Raw genomic sequence first — 27,669 nt, forward strand, 5'->3', positions numbered from 1 at the left:
TAGGTTGTGTGGTAAGCAAAAAGATTCGGATGACTGAAAAACACTGATACCTTTGAAAGCATACTTTTCTGTGCTGTTTGCTGAGGTTCTGCTAGCAGTGTAAAAGATGCTTAGTATGGTAAGTGTAATGGTCACATAGAAAATATTAAACAGGATATTTTTAATTTCTTATCTAACCAGAGACAAATGGAAAAGGAACAAAGCTAGAAATAAGAATTTGCCTTTTTCATATCCCCTCGAAAGTGATACATGGGGAATGGGGGGAAGGTGAAGAAAACAAATGCCACTTTTAAAACTATAAATATTCTCAAAAAGAATTGTATGTTGGGGTGTGTGTGTGTGTGTGTGTGTTTGCAGTGCTGGGGATTGAACCCAGGGACTTATGCTTGCAAGGCAAGCACTCTACCCACTGAACTATATCCCCAGCCCCAATTTTTTTTTTTTTTTTTTTTTTTTTTTTTTTTTTTTTTTTTTTTTTTTATGGAACACTTTTTAAATAACTTCCACTAATCTTGATTGAAAATAGTTTTGGGGTTAAAATCAATTTAATGTATTGTGAAAATCATTTGTATCTAATAGAATAGACTCAGAAATTAATGAGATATATAACTCATATATCATGAGACATATATATATATATATATATATCAAGGTAAGTGTTGTTATGATTACAGGTATATCCTGGGTCATAAAGTAGAATATATGTATTACTATTGTTTGTGATTTAAACTTTGACAAACTGAGATGATTGAGAATATACAGCAAAGAATGAAATAGAAGTCATCCATATTCTTGATACCCTGAAATAATCATTATAAAGAGTTTGGTATTTGCGTATCCATCTGTTTTCTATTTGTTGTATACCCAAAACATGTTCATTTTAAGCCATTTCTGTCTTTGGTAAGATGGATTCTCCCTGGCACAGTTCTGTTTATATTATCCATGTTCTGTATCACTTGTCTTATGACGTGGAATTTTTATATATTGCCTTCTATGTTTGATGTAAATAAATATTCACTAATAAGTTTAGGTTGCCTGAATATTCTAATCCCCTAACAATTGATAGTTTGTTAAAAGTATTTTTTTATTGCTGGGTATAGTGGCCCACTCGTGCAATCCTGACTGGGGAGCATCTAAGCTTTGAGATCAAAACCTGGAGACCTGGACCACATAGCAGGACCCTATCTTCAAAATACATATATTTTTAAAATTTGTATTTTAGATGATTTTCCTATCCCTTATCCAAATTAGTTCAGAGCTGATTTTCATATAATTACATACTAGTTGTATATTTTATAAATAATTATTTTTATATTTGTACCCAAATGGTACATGTATATGCTTTAAAAAATATTACAAAGGTGCCAGGCACAGTCACACATGTCTATAATCCCAGTGACTCAGGGGGCTAAGGCAGGAGAATCACAAGGTTGGAACCAGCTTCAGCAACTTACTGAGACCTTGTCTCAAAAAATAAAAAGAGGAAGGAATGTAGCTCAGTGATAAAACATTCCTGGGTTCAATCCCCAGCACCAGAAACAAAACAAAGCAAAAGTAATACAGAGGTGCTTATAATTAATAATCATCTGTTGTCCCATCCCTTGCTAGCTTCTAATGCTGGTTATAAATTTCACCAGCCTTGTTTTCACTGAAACTATCCAGCTTTGTACATTTAAAATATGGTTAGAAAGTAATATGTAGTATAGTCAGCATTTCTCCCTCAAATTATAATTCTGATTTAGCTGTACCTTACATTTTATATCATCTTTTAATTAAAAGATCCTAATCCATAGAAATCACTTTTCAGTAATTTTGGAAGAAGGGGTATCATTTCATTTAAGTTGATCATTTTATCAGATGATGGGTTCTGATTCTTTCACGTATTTTTAAAATCACCTTTTTATTTTCTCACCCTTCCTCTCCTCTTCTTCCCTTCCTTAACCCCCTCCAGAGGAGATTATTGTTAATTTTTAATAGTTTCTGTTTTATGTTCGTTGGATAACTGCTGTCATATCAGTAAATATTTTTTAGCCAGTTTCTCGCTTTGTTAAGTTTAGATATCATACGGAGTAATAATTCCATAAGGAATTAGCTTATTTGTAACATTACACCCTTCTCCTTTTTTCCTTTTATTTTTACTTTTAATTGGACATCTTTGTAACTGCTCTTTTTCTTTTATCACCAGTCAGCATTCCTTCTCTCTCCTCGTTGTACAATAATTAAATTATATGGGCACTTCTTTCTCCATCGTTTTGCCTTTGTTCCCTCATTTTGTGTTTTTGTATTCATTTTGTCAGGCTGAAATCTGCTGCTAGTCTTTTGTTTCTCAGTCTTCCTGACTTCTGAGTTTTTAAGTTGGATATAGGGGTGGAGAAGATAAATGTGTGTTGCCCATCTACTGTCTTAAACCCTTTGGTTTTCATTTTTGTATTTTAGAATGTAATGATATAATAACATAATATAATTTATTATATAAATGTATTAAGACTTTGTTATTTTAAACAAGATAAATACGCCAATTTCTAAAAGGGTTCTTGCAAGCTTTTGATAATCTCTATGCTTTTTTTTTTTTTTTTTTTTTTTTTGCAGGTACGGAAAACTTTTTTCACCTTAGCATTTTGTGACTTTTGTCGAAAGCTGCTTTTCCAAGGTTTCCGCTGTCAAACATGTGGTTATAAATTTCACCAGCGTTGTAGTACAGAGGTTCCATTGATGTGTGTTAATTATGACCAACTTGAGTAAGTAATCCAAAAAGAATCTCTTATACCATTTTACATTTAAATTTTCATAATGTAAAACTAGTTGTCTTGAAAGTCCATGAGGGATTTTTTTTTTTTTTGCCTAGTATAGTTTTTATGGGGAATTTTAAAGTATGATTAAAGAATAGCTTGTAACATAAAATAACATGGAAAAGCCAGCACTTCTTTCCCAAATTGTAATTCTGGTTCAGCTATACATTTTGTTTATATTTTGTATTCTCTTTTAAGTAACGAAGACCCCTAGTGCATAAAGATCATTTTTGGATAGTTTTTGGGAGGGGTCCTGAAGTGCCATTTCAATTAAGTTGAGCATTATAGTTTGGGGTCTGATTCTGTCAGTTATTTTGTGAATTACTTTTATATTCTCTCTTTCTCTCCCCCTCCCCTTTTTCTCCCTCCCTGTCTCTCTCTTTCTCCCCCACCTTGTGTCTCCTTCCCCCAGTTTATTAAAAAGTAAGATATAAAATCTTCATACCCAGTTTCTTTCTTTCTAAAATTTCTTTCGCTTTATGCTGGAATTTTTCTAATAGATTAGACTGAGTCTGTTATAATCTCTTTTTCTGTCATTGTTGTTACTGCTGTTAAGGTCTTATTATTTCCTGATCACTTCCTGAACAAATAGTATTTAACTCCATACTTTAAAGTAAATTAAAATAATGTAATCTAATTTAGCAGTAAATACTTGTTCTTCTAATTCTTTAACTATAAAGCATGGTTTTTTTCCTCTTCTAATATGTAAAATTTGCTGACAAGAACAATTAGTTGTAGATTTTTGAGCTTGCCTTTGAAAATACAATGTAATATTTTTAATAAGTCTTTAGACAAAAATACAACTAATTAAATTTTAACAATTGTTTCTGAAATGGAATTTGATCCCCTATTTTCCCAGTAACTATGTGTTCTGGTGTACTGAAGATTCTGGGTTTTGCACAAGTTAGGTTTGTTTTGTTTTGTTTTGTTTTTGCCTCACAGTTTGCTGTTTGTCTCCAAGTTCTTTGAACACCACCCAATACCACAGGAAGAGGCTTCCTTAGCAGAGACTGCCCTTACATCTGGATCATCCCCTTCTGCACCCCCCTCAGACTCTATTGGGTATGATTTGACTCCTGCTGTTCAGTGACATGCTATTTGAACTGCCTTCTAACACTTGAAGTGGTAAATTAAGGAATTCTTTTTTCAAATAACTTAGCACATCATTCAGACATTTACATGCATTTGTACAGAAATGGGATTAAAAATGGCATTTCAGAACCAGACCTGGAAAAATATCAGGGAATAGATAATTTTTAGATAATATTACATATAGAACTATATCACTTTCTTTTATGAAAGTTGCATTAACAAGCTGGGCATGGTGGTGCATGCCTATAATCCCAGTGGCTCAGGAAGCTGAGGCAGGAAGATCAAGTTCAAAGCCAGCCTCAGCAAAAGCAAGGTACTAAGCAATTCAATGAGACCCTGTCTCTAAGTAAAATACAAAATAGGGCTGGGGATGTGGCTCAGTGGTCAAGTGCCCCTGGGTTCAGTCCCCAATTCCAAAAAAACAAAAGCAAAAACAAAAAAGTTGCATTAACATATAAAGCAATTGCAAAAAATTTAAAATAACATTACTGTAATATACAGTTTCTGAGAGTATGTTAAACTATGAGGTGAGGACAAGTGTTTTCATGTTAAGTAGGGAAAGGGAGAGTAGTATAAGAGAAAGTGCTCAGGAAAACTTAATAGAGAAGTTGAGATCTGAACTGAACCTTAAAGAATGACTACAATCTGAGTGAACCTAGGAAATAAAGGCATGGTGATAGGAATGGAGAAGGAACATAAATGGAAGGAATGAGAGCTGGGCACAGTGGCACATGCCCGTAATCCCAGCAGTTTGGGAGGCTGAAACAGGAGGATTGCAAGTTCCAGGCCAGCCTGGACAAAATTTAAAGTGCTGAGTATGTAGCTCATTGATAAAGCACCTCTGGGCTCGATTCCCAGTACCAAAAAAAAAAGGAAAATGGCAAATGGCAGGCTTAGGACCTAGTGAAGAAAGACTTATCTTCAGTAGTGTCATGTTTAAGACCAGATTATAGAGAGTCTTGAATTTAGACTGGAATTTACTTGATACAAAAAGGGGGGAGGGTTCTGAGACTGTGGCTCAGTGGTAGAGTGCTTGCCTGGGTACATGTGTGAGGCCCTGGGTTTGATCCTCAGTCCCACGTAAAAATAAATAAATAAAATAAAGATTAAATTCTTTTTTAAAAGGCAGGGATAGGGTATAGGGCTGGGATTGTGGCTCAGTGGTACTGCGCTTGCCTAGCACATGTGAGACACTAGATTTTCAGCACCACATAAAAATAAAGGCATTGTGTTCATCTACAACTAAAAAAAGTAGGGGCACAAATTAAAGGTTTTCAAGCAGATTACTAATCTGATAAAAATGTGTTTAAAAAATCACTTAGTAAAATACAAGTGATTTGATATAGAAAAGTCTTAAGGCAAAGACTGCCGACTGGGTAGTAAAGACTGAGAAGCAATGAAGACCTGAACTGGAGTGGGAGCAGTGCAGAGAAGGTATGGATATTCTTAAGATTCATAGTAGGAATAAAAAGACCTGGTATTGATGCGCTAAGTGGGTATTAGTTGGTTCTGGAGCATTTCTTACACAGATCTGCTTACTCTTTTCCTACTGGATTTGGGATGGCCTTGTTTATGCTTATATCTGGAAGCATATAGGGAAAAAAAGTTCCTATATAGTGTTCTATTCTAGACTATCCCGGTGAATTTAGTTCAGAAATATTGTTAGTTTTTACCCTACTTCCTCCCACTCTTCACAATGTGATATTTCTTTAGACTTCTGCATAGATAAAAATAATCATAAGTTGACACTTCTAATAGGCCTGTTATTTTTGTGAAACCAACCTTCCTGGAGGTCTCATAGGTTAGAAAATTTAGCAAAAGAATTTTATGTTAATGAGTGGTGTATTTGTCCATTTGGAACACTAGAAAATGTAACCACTGTGTTCTTTTGTCAGGTTATAACAGTTCTTTGAAGCATTTTATTCCTACTGCTCTGCCATTAGTTGTGTGCAGCTGTGTGGGTTTTTTTAGACTATCAAATCAAAATGTTTTTATTGTTTGGGTTTTTAATTAAGCCTTTGGCTTTGACATTTTCTTTTGACAGATTCTTTAGACTATGATGTCTTTCTAATGACAGGTCCTAGTTCTGTGAGCAGTTACAGAACGTTAGCTTGGCCTCTCTGAAGGTTTGTAATGGTAACAATCCAGGAAGGAGTGTTGTCTTAAAAAATGTATGCCTGTGCCACAAGTATTTTATTCATAACTAAACTGAAGTATAGTCTGGTCTTGAGCAAATGATAAGATGTTCAGACTTCTATAAATCATTTTCCTGATTTTTTTATGTCACAGTATAGATGATTGCCTCTGTAAAGATAAAAATTGGTCATATCCAATATCAAAACTCACTTGCATTTTGTTTTTAGTCCTGAGAACAGTCATAGTGATCATGAAGCAAGTGTGATAATGGATGTAACCAAGAAATTTTGGATAAGTGATACATTACCCAGTTTTGATACAAAATAAGAGATACCTCTTTTCTACTTCTTAAAAAATGCTGAAGAGTGTATTGTATACATTTAAGAAAAGCCAGCATTTACAATTTGCATATCACTGAACAATAGTAGTCTCTTTGCTTCAAAAATTTAAATATTCTAGCTTGAAAATGAGGTCTTACTTAATGGTAATATACTACAGACTGTTAATATTTTTCTAATTTAAATTTGGTACCACTTTAAAGAGGTTTGCAGCAGGAGCAATAAAAAGTTGTCATTGAGTAAAAGCCAGTTGGATGTCTGCCAAGGTACTTCATGGGTTATAAATTACCTTGGTCCAGGTAAATATTTCCAAGTATTAAAACTCAATTTTATCTATTTCCAGAAATGATGAGAGTTAGGAATATACTGGTTTGCATTAAACAAAGTCAGAACAGACTAAATCAGAATATCAAGTAATTCTTTCTGTAAGAAATTTACCTGTTATATAAACCAAGCTTCTTGTGTTGGATGAGCCAATACTCTTTCAGAAGATATTTAAAAGAAACCAAATTATAATGTTTTTGTCAAGCATGGAATTAGTATGTACTTCTGATATTAATACATCAGGGTATGATAACTTGAGGTATTATATATATTGTAATATATATCTGCCCTCAAGGCTAGATGAGGTGACACCTTCCCTTCCAGGTGCTATTAGTGTCTTTGATTTTATATGATAAACAGTTATTCTCTTTTTCTGTTTGGTACAGTGGGGTGGGGCACTTTACCACCGAGCTACATTACTTTTTATTTTGAGATCGGGTCTTCTGAGTTGTTGAGGGTCCCACTAAGTTGCTGAGGCTGGCTTCAAACTTTCAATCCTCTTGCCTCAGCTTTCCAAGTCACTGGGATTACAGGTATGCACCACCACACCTGGATATTCTCATTTTCTAATATATACATTCTTTAGATATGAAAATGAAACTTACCAAATTCAATTCAGGGTGTTTCCTTTTTTTCCCCTTGATATATATATATATCTGATTTGTCATCCAGTATGTTTCTGTCATTGAACTAAGGAAGTTTCAAGAGAGTTACTGCTACTTCTACACATACCAGATCAATTATAGCATTGATTAGACTAACCTATACAGTTCTAGTAAATTTGGGCTTTTTCTAGTTTTAACTCGTGATTTAAAGTATGTGCTTGCTCTGAGACTTTAAATCAAATCAGCCTGTAAATAGTTAGCTGTCAGTTCACTTTCCAAATTTTTTTTTTTTTTTTTTTTTTTTTTTTTTTTTAACTAATCTTTCCACTCTTTTACTTCTCTCTGAATTCCTTAGCAAAGGGCATATATTTGTAGCTTAAAGCAAGAAATTGGATGGCTCTGTCACAAACCAAATACTTCTCAGTAACCAGAAAGCATAAAAAGGACCCAGGTGAAATGTGCTAATTTTCCCAAAGTCCGGTTTCTTCTGTCTTAACTATAATTCTAATTAGGCTGATAATAATTTTTTAGTACATAATGTCTTACTATTTATATATCAGTTACATATGAATTCATGTAATTAAAATGAGCACGTAAAATCAGAAATTTCCCCCGTCCTTAATTGTGCTTAATAACATTGTGCTCAGAGAAGTAAGGATATAAACTGTAATGGTTCAGATTCTGTTGACATTTTGTTTGGAGACTTTTGTAACTACTGAACTTTCTTTGCTCTTCAAATCTTTATCCATTCCTTTTCCTACTATATTTTCTTACCATTCCTCTTCAAACCCTCTCCTGTCACAGAATGTGTTTTCCCTCCCTTATCATTGTCTTTCTGGCCTAACAATTACTAAATAAAGCTAATCAGTCAGAGAATTTACATAAGATGGGTGGAATAACAACCAATATTTGTAAAGAGCTTATCATTAGCACTTCATTATTCCCAATGGTGCAGCTTAATGAGACAGCCACATCTTCTACTCCTGTAGATACCTTTTCTAAGAAGCATAGATTTCTTACAGGTGCTTACAGTCTATCCTCAGAACTTTAGGTTTGCTGTGTCATGTTTGTTTTAGGGCCAGTGAAAGATCATACTTCCTTATTTATCTACAGTACCAAAGTAGGTCACCCTGTAACCTGTTTTGGTGGTTTAATCAAAAAATAATTTTTAAAAAATAACTGCTTTAATATTTAATATATGATTCTCCAGTGTCTTTGATATCAATAATTGGGCATGATAAAAATTTCAAAATGTGAACAGTATTGGCACTGTGAAAATCATCTTGTGAATTTGGAAATGATCTTTTGATATTGTTCAGAATTTTCATTCATCTTTGGTGTACAGTAGCAGGTACATTTTTCAGATCCTGAAATGTACAGGCTATATTCCCAAAATATTTATAACTTCCAGGGCTGGGGATATAACTCAGTTGGTAGAGTGCTTGCCTTACATACACAAGACCCTGGCTTCAATCCCCAGCACCACACACACAAAAAAAATTATAACTTCCTAATACTTTTCACAAATTTTTCATTTTAGTAATTTCAGCTCTCAAGAAATTGAAATTTAGGGAAAAATAGCAGATTTTATTCAATCTCTACCTACCATTATCTATAACTTTAAAAAGAAGAGCCTCTTCAGCTGATTAACCACTGGTAATGTCTAGCCATCTGTAGATTTCCTTCAAGTTTTCTGGGTAAGAATTAAGTGTTCTTATCGATATTTCCTAAAGGTTCTGCTTTGAGCATAGCAACTTTGACAGTTCTAGTTGTAGGTCTGTTAGTCCTCTTTAATGTTTCCTATAAAGCCATTATAACTGGAATATCAATGGTTTTATCAATTTTAAAGATTTTTCTGTTAAACAAGAGAATCTTTATATCCTCCATTATTTAATATTATTATCTCTATACAGTTGCTCTGAATCTTATCTTCCAATGACTTGATTTTTCCAGGCCCCAAATTCTCACCAGTCCGTCTCCTTCAAAATCCATTCCAATCCCACAGCCTTTCCGACCAGCAGATGAAGATCATCGAAATCAATTCGGGCAACGAGACCGATCCTCATCCGCTCCCAACGTGCATATAAACACAATAGAACCTGTCAATATTGATGTAAGTATCCAGCATTGCTAGAACTGAAAATTTCAGGTGTATTTCTTTTATTTTTCTGTTATAATATAGATCAAAAATAAGTATCATCTTTTCATTCATCAGTTATTTTAAGTCCTAGGCTTTATAAGAATCACAGATCAGAAAAACCTGTCATCTTATGATATTAAATACTTCACTGTTAAACTAGAGTTATTCTGACATTTACCTTAATGACACCATGTCTGTAAAAGTCTTATCTTCAAATGAAAATAGTTTAAATATCAAAGGATTGATAGGAATGCCTGAAGTCTTCTAAAATTCTTATAAAATTGATTACAATCGTGCTGTAAAAGATATATATGAAATTAACAATTTCAGATTATACTGTCATAAGCTTGGCATTGTAACCCACAAAAACTTGATTCTTTGTATATTTAAGAATTAGTGTATAGTTGGAACTATAAGTTAAATTTTATTTTAAATGTTAGAAACAAAACTTTGTTACAAGCTCGTCGTGATGGCATATGTCTGTAATCCCAGCACTCAAGAGGCTGAGGCATAAGGATTGCAAGTTCAGGGCCAGCCTCAGCAATTTAGTGAGACCCTGTCTCAAAATAAAAAATGAAAAGAACTGGGAATGTGGGCTTAATGGTTACAAGTGCTCCTGGGTTTAATCCCCAGTACCAAAAGAAAAAAACAAACTTTATCATAAATTTTAATTTCATCCAAAAATCAGACTTTCTTCCCACATTTTACTCTGATACTTTTTCTCCATTGGGGAAAGTGGCTTTCCCCTAGTATCATTTTTCCTTTCCCCTAGTATCATTTTTCCTTAACTAGCAAATAGGGGAGGAAATATGGGAATAAGGAGATTGTGAAATAAGAAATCAAACCAAATTTCTAGTCAAAGTTTGTTCTTATTGTGTCCAAAATTTTAATCTTCATCTTCACTACTTTTTTTTTTATTTTTTTATTTTTTTGGTGCTGGGGATTGAACCAAGTGGTGTTTAATCACTGAGCCACATCCCCAACCCTTTGTTTTGTGTTTTTTTTTTTTTTGAGAAACAGTCTCGCTAAGTTGCTTAGGGCCTCAGCCTCTTGTTACCTTTACTTTTAAAACTAACATCCTTTTAAATTGTTCCCTTTATTCTCTGATTGTGACCACTGTTCTGATCTCTCACCCTTGAACTTTTGAAGTGTTACTCTGTATCTTGCCTTTTCTTCTTTCTCATAATCAGTCATCACCTTTTCCTTTTCATGTGTATCTCAAACGGTTCTCACTTATTGCCACCACCATTTGAATACATATTTCCCGCTTGAAGTACTTACTACATATATCTCCTAAATGGATTTCCTGTCATTGATTTATCTATACTATCATCAGGATAATTTTTCATAACACACTTATCATCAATTCTTTCTTTATTCTAAAACTTTCAGTGACTTACCATTGATTACAAGATAAAGTACGAACTTTAGCATTTGCATTCATGTTCAGTCCCACTAAAAAGATTTACTTTTGACCCTGAGCTAGTCAAGTAGATATTAAGTATGAATTATCACATAGTCTTTGCCCCTTAAGAAGTCACAGTTTAGTGAGGAATCAGACATATAAGAAATAATCACAAAAAATATAGTGGTAGTTTAGAGAATAATAAACTCTGCATCATTGGATATAGGAATACTTAGCAGAGAAAGGATGACATTGAAGCCAGATTGTAAAAGATGATTGAGTAGGAGTTTATTAAGTGCACCACGTAGGGAATTAGGAATGAAAGGCATTTGCTAGAAAGAAAATATTATGTACAAAGACATTTACATGGAATGTAATTAGTAGTTGATATTGGAGGAGTTTAAGGTTCAGGAGAAGGCTGACAAATGGTGGAAGATGAAAATAGGTAGGGTCCACAATGAAAGGCTGTAAAGTCTCTGAGGTGGCAGAGTCTGAAACACTTTTTGAGTATGAGAGATCAGCTCTATACTTTAGAAAAAGTAGTCATGTGCTCATGTGGAGGATAGATGAGTGGGTATCAATCACATCTAAAGCCAAGACTGTCAATAATGTGACTTTTGCAGTATTCTAAACAAGAGCCGATAAAGGTTAAAACTGAAGTAGTAGTATTAGTGTCAAGTTAGTGAGTTGAGGGAAAGGAGACTATAAATTAGTGAATTAGAGATAAGATTCCTAAGAATCTGGAAATTAACAACTGTTTATGAATGTTTACTGTATGCCAGATACTTTAAATAAATTTTCTTGTTTGAACCAGTAAACTCATGAGTTAAGTACTATTATTATCTTTAGTCCACTGTTTAGAAAATTAGATTTACAGAGGTTAAAGAGTACACCCAAAATCACAACACAGCTTATAAGTGTATTTGAACCTGGCCTTCCTTTCTTAAGCTTACCCATTGTACTGTATAGTAGTAAAGGAGGGATTTGAAAGAAGAGGAGGAAAAGATAATGATGTCCTGCACAGGTGTGAATTAAAGGTGGATGGATGTAGCTTTTACAAACTGTATGACTCTACCCTGCAACTAATAGTACCTACTCCTAGACTTCACTTTTTATACCTGGTACATAATAAGAATTGAGAAATTGTAGCTTATGTTACTCTACAGATATTTATGGATGTAAAAGGCAGGACCAAAAGTTCTTTTGATGGTTTCTGTTTATTGTGCAGAAGGAAAGAGATGTAAGAAAAGGAACTGTAAGAGAGTGGGAGAGAGTTTGAAATAGCCAGATTTGGAATACTAGAAGTCCTATTTAACCTAGAACAAGTAGAAATAGATTGTTAAGGAGTTTTAAGAACACATTTGAAATTGAAAAATGCAAGTTTATGTTGGTAGTAGCAGTGGGTTGTAAGAGTGGAAAAAGCCAAATTTGGTCACTTCATAGTTGTGGCTTTGAGAAAAGAAAGGGGTGTGGCTTTTCTCTTTTGTGTCCTTTTGTCTAGATGGCCCTTAACTACACTGTTTTTCAAGCCCCACTCAGACATTTCTTCAAATGCTTTCCCAATGACTAAATCCTTTATGTAGAACTAAAAATCTTTTTCTTTTTTCCTTTTTTTTTTTTTTTGGTGGTGGTGCTGGGAATTGAAGCCAGGTGCGCATGCAAAGCAAGCACTCTGCCAACTGAGCTATATCCCCAGCCCCCTAAACTAAAAATCTTACTGCAAAAAGCACTTGATTGACAGTAACTTAGCAACAAACTGATATTTCTTCTATACTGTTTTACTTGTTGTAATTATATCATTTAATTTTCATGAGTGTACATTTTTCTCCCAGTGAGTGAAAACTTTTTCAAACCCACAGTTAGTAAGACCACCAGGATTTTGTATTTATTGGTAGCCACACTCCTAATACCTAGCACCTTATTTGAAGTTATATGAGTATTCATTGATTATTCTGTAGAAAATGTTGCAGACTTTATGTAACATATTAAACATGAGAGAAATATACCTATAAAGAATCTATTCTTTGTTTTAGCTATAGACAAAAAACTGCCTATTTGCAAAGGGCCTATTTAGATACATTTGGGGCCATTCAATCCCTCACATTTAAATTAAACTGATTAAGCAAAAACTAATCCCAGTTCTACCTGTGAAGGTCCAAATTGCACAACAGAGAGACTTCCCCACTACTAACCTTGTTGTAATTGTATTTTAATAATAATTCTTATTTGAGTTATTTTGATTTTTTTTCCCTCTATGTAGTGTGTCCTTGTACATCCATATTTTATGGTATTCAGTGTACTTTTAACTTTGTTTTTTTCATCATAACATGTTTCATGATTTAATCTTCATTATTCTTTTTGTGGTTGTATAATACTTCATTAAATTGATACACCATAACTTACTTAACCATAATATGTCAAAATGCCTATAATAGGGAAATAATTATTTCTGACTTTTTAGTATGATGGATAATGCTGCACTAAACATCTTTGTGCATATCATTTTTTCTTCTGAATTATTTCCTTAGGAAAAATTCCCAGAAGTGGAATTACAGGATCAAAGGGTATGAACATTTTTATGGCTCTTAATATGTGCCAGTAGAATTTTCTTTAAGGATTGATGAAGCCATTGGTTTTGAATGGCCTGAAATGGATTTCAGCATCTGATCAGGACTAATAATCCTTTCAGTATAGGGTTAGGTTGGCAAGTACTTCAAAATTTAGATTTTATCATGTACACTAGCTAATTTCATATTCTTTGTTTTGTGAAGTAATTGTAAGAGGTATTATTTTGAATTAACCTTTCTATTAATATGAGTGAAGAATTCAGTGTTGTTATTATTTTCTTACCATATGCTTTGAATAAATATACTTTACTATTTATTTGTAGGATTTGATTAGAGACCAAGGGTTTCGAGGTGATGGAGGTAAGTAGTAATTTCATTGGGGAAAAAAAAATGCTCAGGGAAAAATGCAATTGCTTTGCTGCTTATCTCCTTTATACTTGCTTCTTTCATAAAACACAGACACAGAGAAAAATAAGTAGCGAAAACCCAAATTTTTATAGTATTTATTATTTATTTCTAATAAAATGTTAACTAATTCTTAACATGAGTAGAGAAATGAGAAAACACAAAAGGTAGTCTTAAATGAACCATCTATAACTTAAAATATTGTATCAAGGAGAGATCCTTAATTATTTTACCCACTTTGTTAACTTCTACATCTTCTAAGCTGAAGTTAATAAATTTTCTTTGGGGTCCTCTACTCATAGTTAAAGATTGAGCATAGAATTAGATAAATCTTGACTTTGCTAAATCATTCCTGGGGAGGAACCACTTGGATTGCCTGCCACAGTTTGTCAGACATTTTCTTCAACTTTCTGGAAGTGTTTGAAACGTCCTTTTTATTGAACAGCCCCACTTGCCCTTGGATTAGTCTGCTACATAAAACAAGCAAAGAAGGAATTGCTATATTCTCCAGAATTTTTTATCTAGTATTCTAACAAAGAAACATTGCTTAAAACACTTTTTATAAGAATTTACGCCATATAATGTTTTCTAAGAGATGGTATTTAAGACTGTCTTGAAGTTTTCTTGCAGAAGGTCCTCTGCACTTATCTTCTCTAATAAGGAAGACCTGTAATAACTGCTTATCATGACAGAGCTGGTCTCTTCATTGTGACCTTCTGTACTTCAAAATATCTAAGCCCAGACTCAAAGATATCTTCTAAGTAAACATTGTGTAGACCATCTTTTGTTATTTTTCTGTATACCTGTGAAGCTACCAAAATAATAAGCCTGCATTATGTACTCTGGACTTGGTACTGACGAGCACATAGTTACACAAAGGGTTTATCTTCTGTTTGTTATTCCATGAACCTGCCAATTTAATGTTGCTGCCAGTTTGACTTTCATATGTCTTAATAACTGTGGCTTTTGATAATTCTGCCCAATACATCCAGCATTTAAATGTTGCCATCATGTTAGCATCACAGAGTTAACTTTGTCATAAACACTGCCTGCTTAGAATCTAAAATCAAGTGACATTTCTTGTCCTTTTTATGAGTCACTTTTTAAAAAATCATTGGGATTTTATAAAAATAAGCAGGTTAAAAAAAAATCCAGAATTATTTTGTGAAGCGGGCTTCAGTTCATCTTATTTATTCCCCATGACTTCTTTCATTTCTTCTGTGTGTCTGTCTTCCTGTGTTTGCCTGCCCCTCTCTTTCTCTTCTAACAGCCCCCTTGAACCAGCTGATGCGCTGTCTTCGGAAATACCAATCCCGGACTCCCAGTCCCCTCCTACATTCTGTCCCCAGTGAAATAGTGTTTGATTTTGAGCCTGGCCCAGTGTTCAGAGGTAGTTGGGCTCTTCTTTCTTGTTTTCACCCAAAGCAAACTAAATATAAACTACAGATGCTGTTTGTGCCTCACCCTCACAGCGTGTGTTTGTAAGTGTGAGAGTTTTCAGTACTAAATTTCTGCTTGGCCTGGCTGGAATGCTCTGAATGTGCTTCTCACACATACTCACTACTACAAGTTTTCTGTATACTGTCTATTATAAATTTTTAAAAGCAAAAAAAAAAAAAAAACCTGAGCTGAGATTTCCATCTTGTTATTTGTTATCTTATTACATCTTGGTCTTGATAACTTAAACTCAGTGGGTGGGAATAAATAAGATGGGAGGGATCTTCAATATGGATTCCTTTAATTTTAATGTAGGTGATAACTTTGATTATTTGTTAACAATTTTTGTGGTTTTTAAGAAAATTAAAATAGAAACCCCTATTACAATATTTTTATTAGACCTTTGGCTTTTTATTTTTTTTAATTTTGTATATTAGCAATGTGTTTTGGGGTTTTTTCCCCCCAATATGGGATGTTTGTATTTTATACCAAAGTAGGGAGTTGTTTTTATAAAAAGAAAGATTTATAATGTATTTTGGATATTTCAGAATACTTCAGAAACTGAGAGGAGTTATACTTTTAATTATACTCTAACAGAAAGAAAAAGTTAGCAGTATAATTTTACTCTGCATTTTATTTTGACATTTTAATTCTTAAACTGATTTTTTAAATGTGAAGTCAAAGTTGGTACAGGTGTCTTGCTATAAATATTTTAAAAGAATTAACTGAGTTAGCGATGTATACCTGTAATCCCAACACCTTAAGGAGCTGAGACAGGAGAGCCTCAGCAATTTAGGGAGACTGTCTGAAAAGAAAAAATGAAAAGGGCTCTGGATAGTTCAGTGGTAGAGCCACCCTTATGTTTAGTCCCAGGATTATATATACTGACTCTTGTAATTAGTGATTAATACTTTTTTTAAAAGTATTTTTAGTCATAGATAGACACAATACCTTTATTTTATTTTATTTTTATGAGGTGCTAAGGATTGAATCCAGTGCTTCACACGTGCTAGGCAAGCTCTACCACTGAGCTACAACCCCAGACCCTATTACTTTTTTTTTTTTTTTTTTAATGTAGCAGTAGTACTTTTCAGTTTTTGCTCTCTCAGCCCAGCTATGTCTCAGAAAAGTCCTTGAAATGGAATAGAAGTTCATTCAGTACTGAATAATATGAACTAAGGAATACAGTATTACTACATAGATCAGAATGTGTCATTTGGGTAAGCAATTAAGACTACATGATGTTCAATATTATAAATGGCAGATATAAAATGGATCATGCTCTAATTAAAAGACATGTTAGATACCATTTTATTTTAGAAAACTGCCTGTGAGATCATGGAAATTTCACATGATATTATAGCATGATGTGATAATGGTAAAAATTCTACCCAGATTTAACATTAACCTTTTTTTTTTTTTTTTAAAGAAAAGGAAGGAAGGAGCAATGTAGGGCAATCACTTAGAAAGATTAACATATTCTTCTTTTTTGGTACTGGAGATTGAACGCTGAGGTGCTTTACCACTGAGCTACATCCCTAGTCCTTTTTAGATTTTACTTTGAGACAGGGTTTCACTAAGTTACCAAGGCTGGCAATCCTACTGCCTCAGCCTCCTGAGTCTCTGGTGTTACAGGGCTGTGCCCCACACAGCCCAGAAATGTTGTCTTTGACATCCTCTTTCTTTGAAAGATTATGGTTCCTTCTCTACCTTGAAAGTTAAAATCATTAAAAAAAAAAAAAAAAAAAAAAATTTTTTTCCTGAAGCCTTTTTTTCCTGTATATGGAAATATTACCTAGAAATCTTAGTCCTATTCTACTGTACTCAGGCCTGACTTATTGTCCTGAGCCGACCAGATACTACTATACATAGACTTAGGATGTTTACCACTGAGTCACTATTTGGAAATGTGCCCATCAGAAAGGTTTCAATCCTGCCCAAAGAGTACCCCTTGGGCTTACTTGGCTTGCAAATTATTGGCATTCTTTGTAACTTGCCTGAAAAGCCATAACATTTATTTTCTATTGACTTACAAATGCAGAGATTTTTCAGAAAATCTTGAGAAACCTGCTTGTCTTTGCTTACATTCATTTTGTTATACAGGTAACAAATAATCTGTATTAGTAAAAACAAAACAAAAAACTATAAAACTCAAGGAACCACTGACACTAATCAATATTTCTTAAGTATTAAAGCTTATAGTTTGGGGTTGTATTTAAATTTAGTGGCTATGGTGAAAGAGCCAGATATTTTCAATAGTAAGGTCATTAATATTAGAAAACGTTGGGCTGGGGAGATAGGTCAGTAGGTAGAGTGCTTGCCTTGCAAGCTCAGGGCCCTGGGTTCGATCCCCAGCACTGCAAAAAAAAGAAAAAAAAATTAGGAAATGTTTCCACTTGGGGGTTTCCATAATTTTTAATACTGATTGGCTATTGAGGTAATATAATTAAAAGTTCGTTGGGTTTTTTTTGTTTTGTTTTGTTTAAGAGGGTTTCATCGAGTTGCTTAGGGCCTTGCTAAGTTGCTGAGGCTGACTTTGAACTCTTGATCCTCCTGCCTCAGCCTCGCAAGTCACTGGGATTACCGCACTTGGCAAAGTTTATTTTTAAATGTGTGCTATGTAGGCTTTTTAATTGACTTTGCTTTTTTAAAAAAAATACTTTGTCAAAGACACAAATTTAGGACTTTTTTTGTATCCATTGTTTCAGAGAATTTTTTTTCCTAGACTTTGTACTAGTTAAACCAAGTTTATATCTGTCATTAGATATTTTAAAACTTAAGTTGACCAGAAAACTAAAAGAAATTAGTACTAATCATCAGTAGGCCTCCTTTGGTTTATTATTTCCAAAAGGTCAGTATTTGAACATACACTAAATTTTAAGTCTTAAGACCAAGTCTGAGGGCTGGGGATATAGCTCAGTTGGTAGAGTGCTTGCCTTGTAAGCACAAGGCCCTGGGTTCAATGCCCAGCACCACAAAAAAAAAAAAAAAAAAAAAAAAAAAAAAAAAAGACCAAGTCTGAGTCCTCCCCTGCACTTTGTGCACCCCCTGATAAAGGAACATGCTTGCTCCTCCTTAATGGATACATTTTCCCTAATTTAGGATCAACCACAGGTTTGTCTGCAACCCCGCCTGCCTCATTACCAGGCTCACTCACTAATGTGAAAGCCTTACAGAAATCTCCAGGACCTCAGCGGGAAAGAAAGTCATCTTCATCCTCAGAAGACAGGAATAGGATGGTAAGAATATTTATCTTTTTTCACTTTTCTTTCTTTTTTGAAATCAAAGCCACATATAATATTACTTTTAGATATGTCTGTATATGAAACAAAATTCCCATAACAAATTCAGGAGTTGATTTTTGCTTAAGAATATTCCTACAACACTAATTTTCATTTTCATCTCTAATATAAAAGACAGTTTTGGAAAAGTAACAGTAGCATTCTGTTTCTAAAATAAGAAAAAAGAGCCAGGCATAGTGGTGCACACCTTTAATTCCATCTACTTAGGAGACTGAGGCGGTAAGATAGCAAGTTCGAGACCAGCCTCAGCAACTTATCAAGGCCCTGTCTCAAAAAAAATAAAGAGGGCTGGAGACGTGGCTCAGTGGTAAAGCACCCCAGGTTCAAACCCCAGTACCTAATGTAAAATAAGGAAAAAGAGTACATGAGGATTTGGAAAGCATGATTAAGCATATGTGTTCTAAAGGCTGGTTTATAATTCAAGAATCTACCAAATGACATCTTTCCCTATTTGAAAAGTTAACTTCCTGCTACTGGTTGGGTAGATGATCCTTCAAACCTACCAAAGTAATTGGATATGTTGATTTTGTTTTGTTTTTTTTGTTTTGTTTTGTTTTTTTTAAGAGAGAGGCCAGTTAAGATATATGAGAAAATTTAGCTCTAACTAGAAAAATTGTCCACAGTTACCATAACATGTTAAGTTAAATTTTGAGGGATTTGAAACTAGAACTAATCACAAATACCTAATACTTATCTTGCCCTGATAGTCCTCCAAATGATACAATACGGTTTATTGATTTTAATAATATGCATTTCTCACACATGCTCAATAAATAATTTTCATTTTTAAATAAATTGTCTCCATCCAAGACTGACTTGTCTTAATTTTAAGTTTTGTATTTTTAGACATACCTTTAACTATTATTTCTTCAGTTTTTTGTACAAGAAGCCATTTTATCTTCCTCATTTATGTTCCTCTCAGGCTTAGGTTACTATACTTGACATGAAATGTAAGTTTTCCCCTTTTTGTTTGGTTTGGCCTTACTTGACTTTTGCACCTTTTTTTTTTTCTTTTTTTCTTTTTTTTTTTTTTTTTTTTGTTTTTTTTTTTTTTCCAAGAAAACACTTGGTAGACGGGATTCAAGTGATGATTGGGAGATTCCTGATGGACAAATCACAGTAGGACAAAGAATTGGATCTGGATCATTTGGAACAGTCTATAAGGGAAAGTGGCATGGTATGTATGTAACATTGGTGACATAGTCACAAGTCACACAGGAATAGGATATGTGTAACAATTTTATTTTAAAAAATCAAACAGAGTATTAACTATTTGCATCTTTAAACTATCTTCATCAGATGCAGAAGTCCTCCCAAAACTTGTAACAAAAATTATGGGAAATAAAAACCTAGGTTCACAGTAATCAGGACTCCTTTCATTATATCGCAGTAATTATTTACTTTGTGTGTGTGTGTGTGTGTGTGTGTGTGTGTGTGTGTGCGCGCGCGCGCATGTGCACACATGTGCAGTGCTAGGGAGCAAACCCCAGGGCCTTGCCCATGCTAGACAGTTGTCCTCCCATTGAGCTATTTCCCTGACCCTTTTTATTTTGAGAGATTCTCACTAAGTTGCCCAGGCTGGCCTCAAACTTGTGGCTCTCCTGCCTCAGCCTCCTGAATAATTGAGAGCAACAGGCATGTGCCACCTTGCCTGACCGCAGTAATAATTTTTTAAAATGAAGATTCTCCAGATTCTCCAGGTTAGCTGTTCCCCAAAATGTTTTTGTATTTTGTTTTTTGTTGGGTTTTTTTTTTTTTTTTTTTTTTTTTTTTTTTTTTTTTTTTGGTACTAGGGACTAAACCCAGGAACTTTAACCACTAAGCCACATCCCCAACCCTTTTTATTTAGAAACTCCCTGAGTTGCTTAGGGCCTTGCAAAATTGCTGAGGTTGGCTTTGAACTTGTGATCCTCCTGCCTCAGCCTCCTGAGCCGCTGGAATTACAAATGTGTGCCACCACACCCAGCAAATGGACAGATTTTTTTTTTTTTTTTTTTCAATTGACCATATTTGGAGTTGTGATTATAGTACTGCTGGTGGGAAAATAAATTGCCACAAATTTTCTATAAGGCAGGTTGGCAATATGTGTATTGATCTAAGTGTCTATTAAAAGAGGATTGGATAAATAAATTGATAAATCTTTACATGATTATATAGGTCTTTTTAAATGATATATAGAAGTACATTTATTGATATGGAAAGGTATCTTTGGTATATTAGCCTATATAAAATAGCATGTGTGATACCCCATATGTTATATATATAATACAAAAATTTTCTATCAGAATTTTAGTATATTTCTCTTTAGTTTATCATTTTATATGTATTCATAAATATTAACACTGCATACATATATAAGCCTTACTACATATATATCAGTATGATATCAGCTGAGTGGCATTATAGGAATTTTCTTCTATATGCTTTCAAAATGTTTTTAAACATTTATTTTTAAGTGGTATGCAAATTATGTTACCACTGATTAAATGAATGCTGTGTTAGATTGATAATTAAGAGAAATCAGTAATATACATATAAAAGCATAAAGTAAAATTAAAAATTAAAAAATGTGTATAAGTGCACAAGTAGCTGAAATCTCAAAAAGTGAATATAACCGTGAACAACAAACAAAAGAGCTGGGGATGTAGCTCAGTTGGCAGGGTGCTTGCCTTGCATTGGCCCTGGGGTCAATCCTCAGCACCACAAAAAAAAAACAACAACAACAAACAAAACATTCTAGTTTTCCATTGTGTGACTATAAGCTGATTTCTTCTTCCATCTATATATTGAACATTTGGCTAGTTTCCAGTTTGGTGCTATTCCAAATGATGCTGCTATGAATACTTTTTGTATGTGTTTCAGGGAACATGTAAGTCCATTTTTACTGGGTATACATACCTTGGAGAAAATTGTGGGGCCACATGATTTGCATATGTCCAGTTTTATAGATACTACCAGCAATATTACAAAGTGGTTGTATCAATTTTCACATTTAGTGGTAGGATGTGAGAGTTATAGCTGTTTTACATGAAGTATTTTTGAATTATGATTTTAATCATTTTCCTAATGAAAAGCCTCATAAGTAATCCATAGCTTTGTAAACAATGTTAACTGCTCTCATAAAGTTTGAAGTTTTAAATTTTAAGTGAAACTCCACCGGGACTGTTATCTCTAGTTTCAATGTTCATTTAGTAAATATATCTCATTGAATATGTTAAATACTCTGGGTACTTAGTTAAGCCAAATTTTCAGGTAAAACAAGATTGGCTATTTGGGGGTTTGTCTTTTGAAATACTAGTATAGGAGTATTTTTGTCAGTTTTGTTTTTATCCTTCAAAAATTAATGCAGTTTAGATAGTTAAGGCATCATTTATTTGTAGTTTAATAGTGGTATAGATTTAAGGTTATGATAATTAGTGGAAACCCCCAAAAAATGTTTTATAGTTTTAAATTTTAAAAATTGGAATGATATTCTAAATGATAATTACCTTTTAGGTGATGTGGCAGTGAAAATGTTGAATGTGACAGCACCCACACCTCAACAGTTACAGGCCTTCAAAAATGAAGTAGGAGTACTCAGGTGAGCTTATTATGCAAATTACTGTTTTCAGGAGAAAGAAGTCGTTGTTATTAGCTCCTGTTTCTGATGATACCCACTATTAACTTTACAAATTTGCTCAAAATGAGTAAGTAGATAGAACCGTAAGATGCCTAATTTTATTTTATCTTTCAGCGTATTCTTTTCAGTGGTATGCAATATTATTTGGTACAGCTCATAGAAAACTTAATTCTAGATTGAAGTAATGAAAATATAGTATTCTGACCCTGTGAAATAGCAGTTCCACTTATGGAAATAATGCTTTCAAAATTCTAAGTGTTTCAGAATAACTTTAGAGATTGCATTTACTCCTGTACCTAGAACTTAAGGAACATTTACAAATGAGAGTAGGACAGCTTAAGTGAGGAAGATTCTAGAACTGTGATTTGGGAAGACAAGTCAATAAAACTTGTATTACAGAGAAGACTGTTAGATTTAAGAGAATCCTGAGTTGCTACATTATATTTCAGAGAGCAGAACAGGGAAGCCAGTTGTGGAGGTTGGAGGAAAATGATTTTGTCTCCATACAAGAAAACTTTCTAATACTAGAACTATTTAAACAAAGAAGGGAAGTGGCTTTATTCAGTTAATGAGCTTCCCATAAAGTCACGGTATTTAGCAACCTCTACTTACTTGTCAGATGTATTAAAAAAAAAAAAAGATATTTCTGAATATGATGGGTGATTAGATAATTAGATAATTCATCTAAGTGTATATGTCTAATGCTTTTTTTTTTTTTTTTTTTTTAATACTATTTTCTGTTCATCTAGTGCTGGACTACTTTGGCTCTCTAAAGTTTATTGACATTTACTATTTACCATCATTTTACTTTTACAGGAAAACACGACATGTGAATATCCTACTCTTCATGGGCTATTCGACAAAGCCACAACTAGCTATTGTTACCCAGTGGTGTGAGGGCTCCAGCTTATATCATCATCTCCACATCATTGAGACCAAATTTGAGATGATCAAACTTATAGATATTGCACGGCAGACTGCACAGGGCATGGAGTAAGTTCCATTCTGTTAATTCTCTTGTAAATTCCTTTTGAAGACCCTTGAAGATGTTTTAAAGGCTTTGCCACTTCTTTTAGATTGCATTTTAAATTACTGTTCAGCTGTATAATGACTAGCAATGTGATACAAAAATATAAAGCAGTCTTTCTCTAGTGTTGGTATCAAAGCAAACAGTGAAGTATACCAAGTATTTAATAGTAAATATACAACTGAGTGTTTCACATTCAGTGACTGAAGTAAGCAGTAGAGGCTCAGGAAGCAAAAATAGGCAAAAAGGTAAAAATAAAAAATAAAAACAACTAAAAATCATTAACAGTTGTTTATATATATATATGTATATATATAAAATGTTAATTATTTATATATAATGTTAATTATCCTTTCAAATCATTTTCTCTAAGTGCCCAAATTTTCTGTTGTAAAATAGTCATTTAATAAGTTAAAATGAAAATCCTCATTCTGATCCTTTTCAAGGGTTTCAGGTTGAGGGGTGTGTGTGTTGAATTTTGTGATATAATTGAAAATATAGTTATTTTTTAAATTTATATAGCTTAAAATGGATAACTGACTTGAAAGATTAATTTTGCATATAACTCTTTAAGTGCAGATAGATAAACCAAAAGGTAAAATTAAAATTTGAAAGCACTTACATGAAAAATAAATTCATTAAAATTAAGCATATTTTAAAAATATATATTCTAATCTAAATAATTTGTAGTATGTAAATTATTTTCACATGCATAGGCTGTCATTTAATGTTATGAAGTAGCTATTTTTATTTTCATTTTACAAATAAGGAAATGGGCTTTTAAGTGATTTGTATAAGGACACATTTAATAAGTATCAACAAAGGTATTTAACTCAGGATTTCAAATTCCAGTATTTTTCCCCTACAACCATTATGCTACTTTTTCATTATAAAATTGGAATAAAAGTCTTCCCTCTAAATTACCTTCCCTGGCTCAGAACCAGGTAATATGTCAATAATTTTAGATTGTTTACAAGCCTATGTTCAGCCAAATGCTTATATCGCAAATTATTACTTTATTCAGTAACAGTCCCACTTGTCTACTACACATAAAACACTCACCCTTTCAGATGAGTTGGAATTTGTATCTGTTCAAATCTAAATTCAAAGAGTAAATAAACTGTGGCAAAAATAGTAAATATTCAGCAAGAAACAGCTTCTCCCCCACCTCCAGTCTCTTTCCTATTCCTTCAGCAGACCAGATATGCTCTCTTCTCAGCACCTTTATACTTGTTCTTTTCCATTTAGGATACTTATGCTACAAAAGTCCCTTATTTTAAGACATGCCTTCTCAGATCACTTGAGATAAACAGGTCCCCATCCCATCCAGTCACTCTGTTGCCCCTACCCTTGTTTGTTTGTTTGTTTTAATACCCAACCCCACGTGACTTTTTTTTTTTTTTTTTTTGCGCCCCCCCACCCCCATTAGAATGCAAGCTGTGTGAGTCCTGGAGCTTTGTTTTGTTTGTTGCTTTATGCCTAATGCCTGGAATAGGGCCTGGCCTGTGATAGCTATGCAATACATACCTGTGAAATGAAGAAATGCATTATTACACACAACTGCATGTTATTGATAGGTTTGGCTTCCAGGAGAGAGAAAAGCCAAATTCTTCTCATATCAAAACAGAAATGTCAAAGAAAAAAAATAACATCCAAAGAAGTAATAAAAGTGAGTAATAGTAGGCTGGGGTTGTGACTCAGTGGTAGAGTGCTTGCCTAGCATGCATGAGGCACTGGGTTCAATTTCTAGACCTGCACATAAATAAAATAAAGGTTCATTAACAACTAAAAATATATATAAAAATATTTTTTTAAAAAAAGTAAATAGAGGGGAAAAGATTTGTGATAAAAGAGACAGCAAAATATAGTTGTTTTTAGTAAGACACAGTGCACACTTCTGTAATCCCAGCTACTTGAGAGGTTGAGGCAGGAGGATATCAAGTTCAAGGCCAGCCTAGGCAATTTAAAATTTCAAGACCCTGTCTCAGTAAATTTTTAAAAACACTTTTTAGCAACAGTGATAGGGCAGTGAAGTACCAGGATTAAAACAAGCGACAAGCCGGGTACAGGGTGTTGTACACCTGTAATCCCAGTGTCTCGGGAGGCTGAGGCAGGAGGATCATGAGTTCAAAGCCAGCTTCAGCAAAAGTAAGGTGCTAAGCAACTCAGTAAAACCCTTTCTCTAAATAAAATACAGAATAGGACTGGGGATATAGCTCAGTGGTCAAGTGCCCCCGAGTTCAATTCTCAGTACCCAAAAAATAAGTAAGTAAATAAAGTAAAGTGACAGTAGAAAAAGAACACTATCAAATTGAAATTGTTGTGTAGTCTGGGAAATTGTCAGGGAAGAGGTGATATTTTCCCATCACTTGATTGTTTAGAATTATGCAGTCTGTGTACTCCAAAACACTGCGCTTACGTTTTAAAATTGTTCTCACACTTTAATGAGTATACCTCACACACACATATTCTCTTTTTCTCTCTCTTCATATGTGTGTGTGTGTGTGTGTGTGTGTGTGTGTGTGTGTGTGTGTACACATTCACACTTTCCATCAGGTTTATCCTAGATTATAATAGCTAGGAAAGTACTATTTATAAATTTTAAATCTTCTAGCAGAGTTTACTTTTTATTGCAAGCTTAAAAATTAACCAAGTAGCCAGGCATGGTGGCGCATGCCTGTAATCCCAGCAGTTTGGGAGGCTGAGGAAGGAGGATCATGAGTTCAAAGCTAGCCTCAGCAAAGGCAAGGTGCTAAGCAACTCAGTGAGATCCTGTCTCTAAATAAGATACAAAATAGGGCTGGGATGTGGCTCAGTGGTCAAGTGCCCCTGAGTTCAATCCCAGAACAACAACAACAACAAAAATTAACCAAATAAAATACAGTTTCTTCTCCTTTTTTCTCTTTTTGTTCCTTATAAGATGGTAATACACTTCTGGCTAAATATACCAACACATCTTGAATTTCTAAAGACTTTGACAGATTAAAAATCCTCTCATTAATGGTTTTGTGCCAGGCAAGGTGGCGCACACCTAAAATCCCAGTGGCTCGGAATTCAAAGCAGCCTTAGTAATTTAGCAAGGCCCTAAGCAACTCAGTAAGACCCTGTCTCTAAATAAAATAGTAAAAAGGGCCTAGGATGTGACTTGGTGATTAAGTGCCCTTGGGTTCAATCCCTGGTACAAAAAAAAAATGGCTTTGCTCTCTCCTGAAACTCAACTAAAAATATAATAAAGAAATTTTTTAATATGAATATATGAGGATAGGGATAATAAAGAAAGACAGTAGCAACAGCATTTTAAAAGCTGAAAAGCAGATAAAGGAATGATAATGGACTGAACTATGACCAAAAACACTAAATCATTAGTTGGCAATGGAAAAAGGAAAATGAACCCAGTTTATATCACAGAATTCTCAACAGTCTTAGGAATTAACAGTACCAAATATAGGGTGGGGCAGGGAGGCTAAAGTGAAAGGCCTGTTTGAAAAGCAGTTATTTATCTAAATCCCTTCTACTCTATGCCATTGGGTAACTGCCTATCCCTGTCCTGATGGTAGACTGAAAGTTTTGTTCTCTAGAGAGGGGAAAATGAGTGTCTCCAAATTGGAGTACTCTAAGCTGTGTTTAGGATGTGCATACCTTACCAAAACAGGGAGATTTTGTGACTACATTCTTCTCACTGAGTGATGAATAGAAATTTTCCCAACCTTCTTTTAATTGGATTCCCAGCATGCTAACAGTCAAACCTTATTCTTTCTGTAGGATATTTGAAGATCATTCTCTGAGGAATCTGTATATGTGTAATGTGTGTAAAAGTTTTTATTAGTACATTAGAGTTAAACACTATAGTTCTCTGAGGAATCTTACCAGCCAAAGAGGAAGGTCCCAAAGAGAGTGACATCAGGGATTCCCACCTGGATCACTGTACAATTCAAAGCCCATCTATATGCCGAAAGCTTCCATCCAGCTTATTAATCCTTCACTTAGTCTAAGACAAATTATCTCTGGATCATCAGATAGTGAAGGGGAACTCTGATGCAAATGAGAGAAGACTGAAACACAGAGGAAAAGGCCCTGGCATTGCAAGAAATAGACCCGATGAGAAGAGAAGAGAAAAGGACTGAGGATGTAACTCAGTGGTAGAGCTCTTGCATGACATGCTTGAGGCCCTGGGTTCCATTATCAGCACCACAAGAAAAAAAAAAAGAGAGAACACACACACACACACCAGCCCAGTTGGTGGAGAGCTACCAATTTCTTCAGAGAGAGAAGAAATGACTTGCTGTCCAAGAACAGATGCTTTCCAAGCACATAACAACAGAAGATGTTAGTTAAAATTTTGATATTTACAGTATACTGGAAATTATATCCTTTTCAGTTATTTACACTTTTAAATGTTAATTTTATGCAACAAGGAGTTGCATACTTGCATACTTTGTTAGAATTCATTTAAGAAATCTTCAGCAAAAGATTGTTATGCAAA

At 34.0% G+C, this 27,669-nt stretch overlaps 1 protein-coding gene across 5 annotated transcripts in view; it reads left to right on the plus strand.

The window, feature by feature from the left end:
* Positions 1 to 27,669, plus strand: part of BRAF (B-Raf proto-oncogene, serine/threonine kinase) — a 181,606-nt gene that overhangs the window by 115,526 nt on the left and 38,411 nt on the right. For 2 of the 5 annotated variants that reach the window (XM_079150110.1, XM_079150108.1), the window contains exons 6-14: positions 2,590 to 2,738; positions 3,732 to 3,851; positions 9,238 to 9,397; positions 13,358 to 13,393; positions 13,720 to 13,756; positions 18,341 to 18,477; positions 19,600 to 19,717; positions 22,036 to 22,120; positions 22,976 to 23,152. In XM_079150110.1, coding sequence (XP_079006236.1) covers positions 2,590 to 2,738; positions 3,732 to 3,851; positions 9,238 to 9,397; positions 13,358 to 13,393; positions 13,720 to 13,756; positions 18,341 to 18,477; positions 19,600 to 19,717; positions 22,036 to 22,120; positions 22,976 to 23,152 — 1,019 coding nt within the window. Of the gene's footprint in view, positions 1 to 2,589; positions 2,739 to 3,731; positions 3,852 to 9,237; positions 9,398 to 13,357; positions 13,394 to 13,719; positions 13,757 to 15,071; positions 15,192 to 18,340; positions 18,478 to 19,599; positions 19,718 to 22,035; positions 22,121 to 22,975; positions 23,153 to 27,669 lie in introns of all 5 variants that reach the window. The other 3 variants (XM_079150111.1, XM_079150112.1, XM_079150109.1) reach the window with 3 other exon arrangements.

The sequence above is a fragment of the Sciurus vulgaris genome (assembly GCF_902686455.1).
Source record: "Sciurus vulgaris genome assembly, chromosome: 8".
Classification (NCBI taxonomy): domain Eukaryota; kingdom Metazoa; phylum Chordata; class Mammalia; order Rodentia; family Sciuridae; genus Sciurus; species Sciurus vulgaris.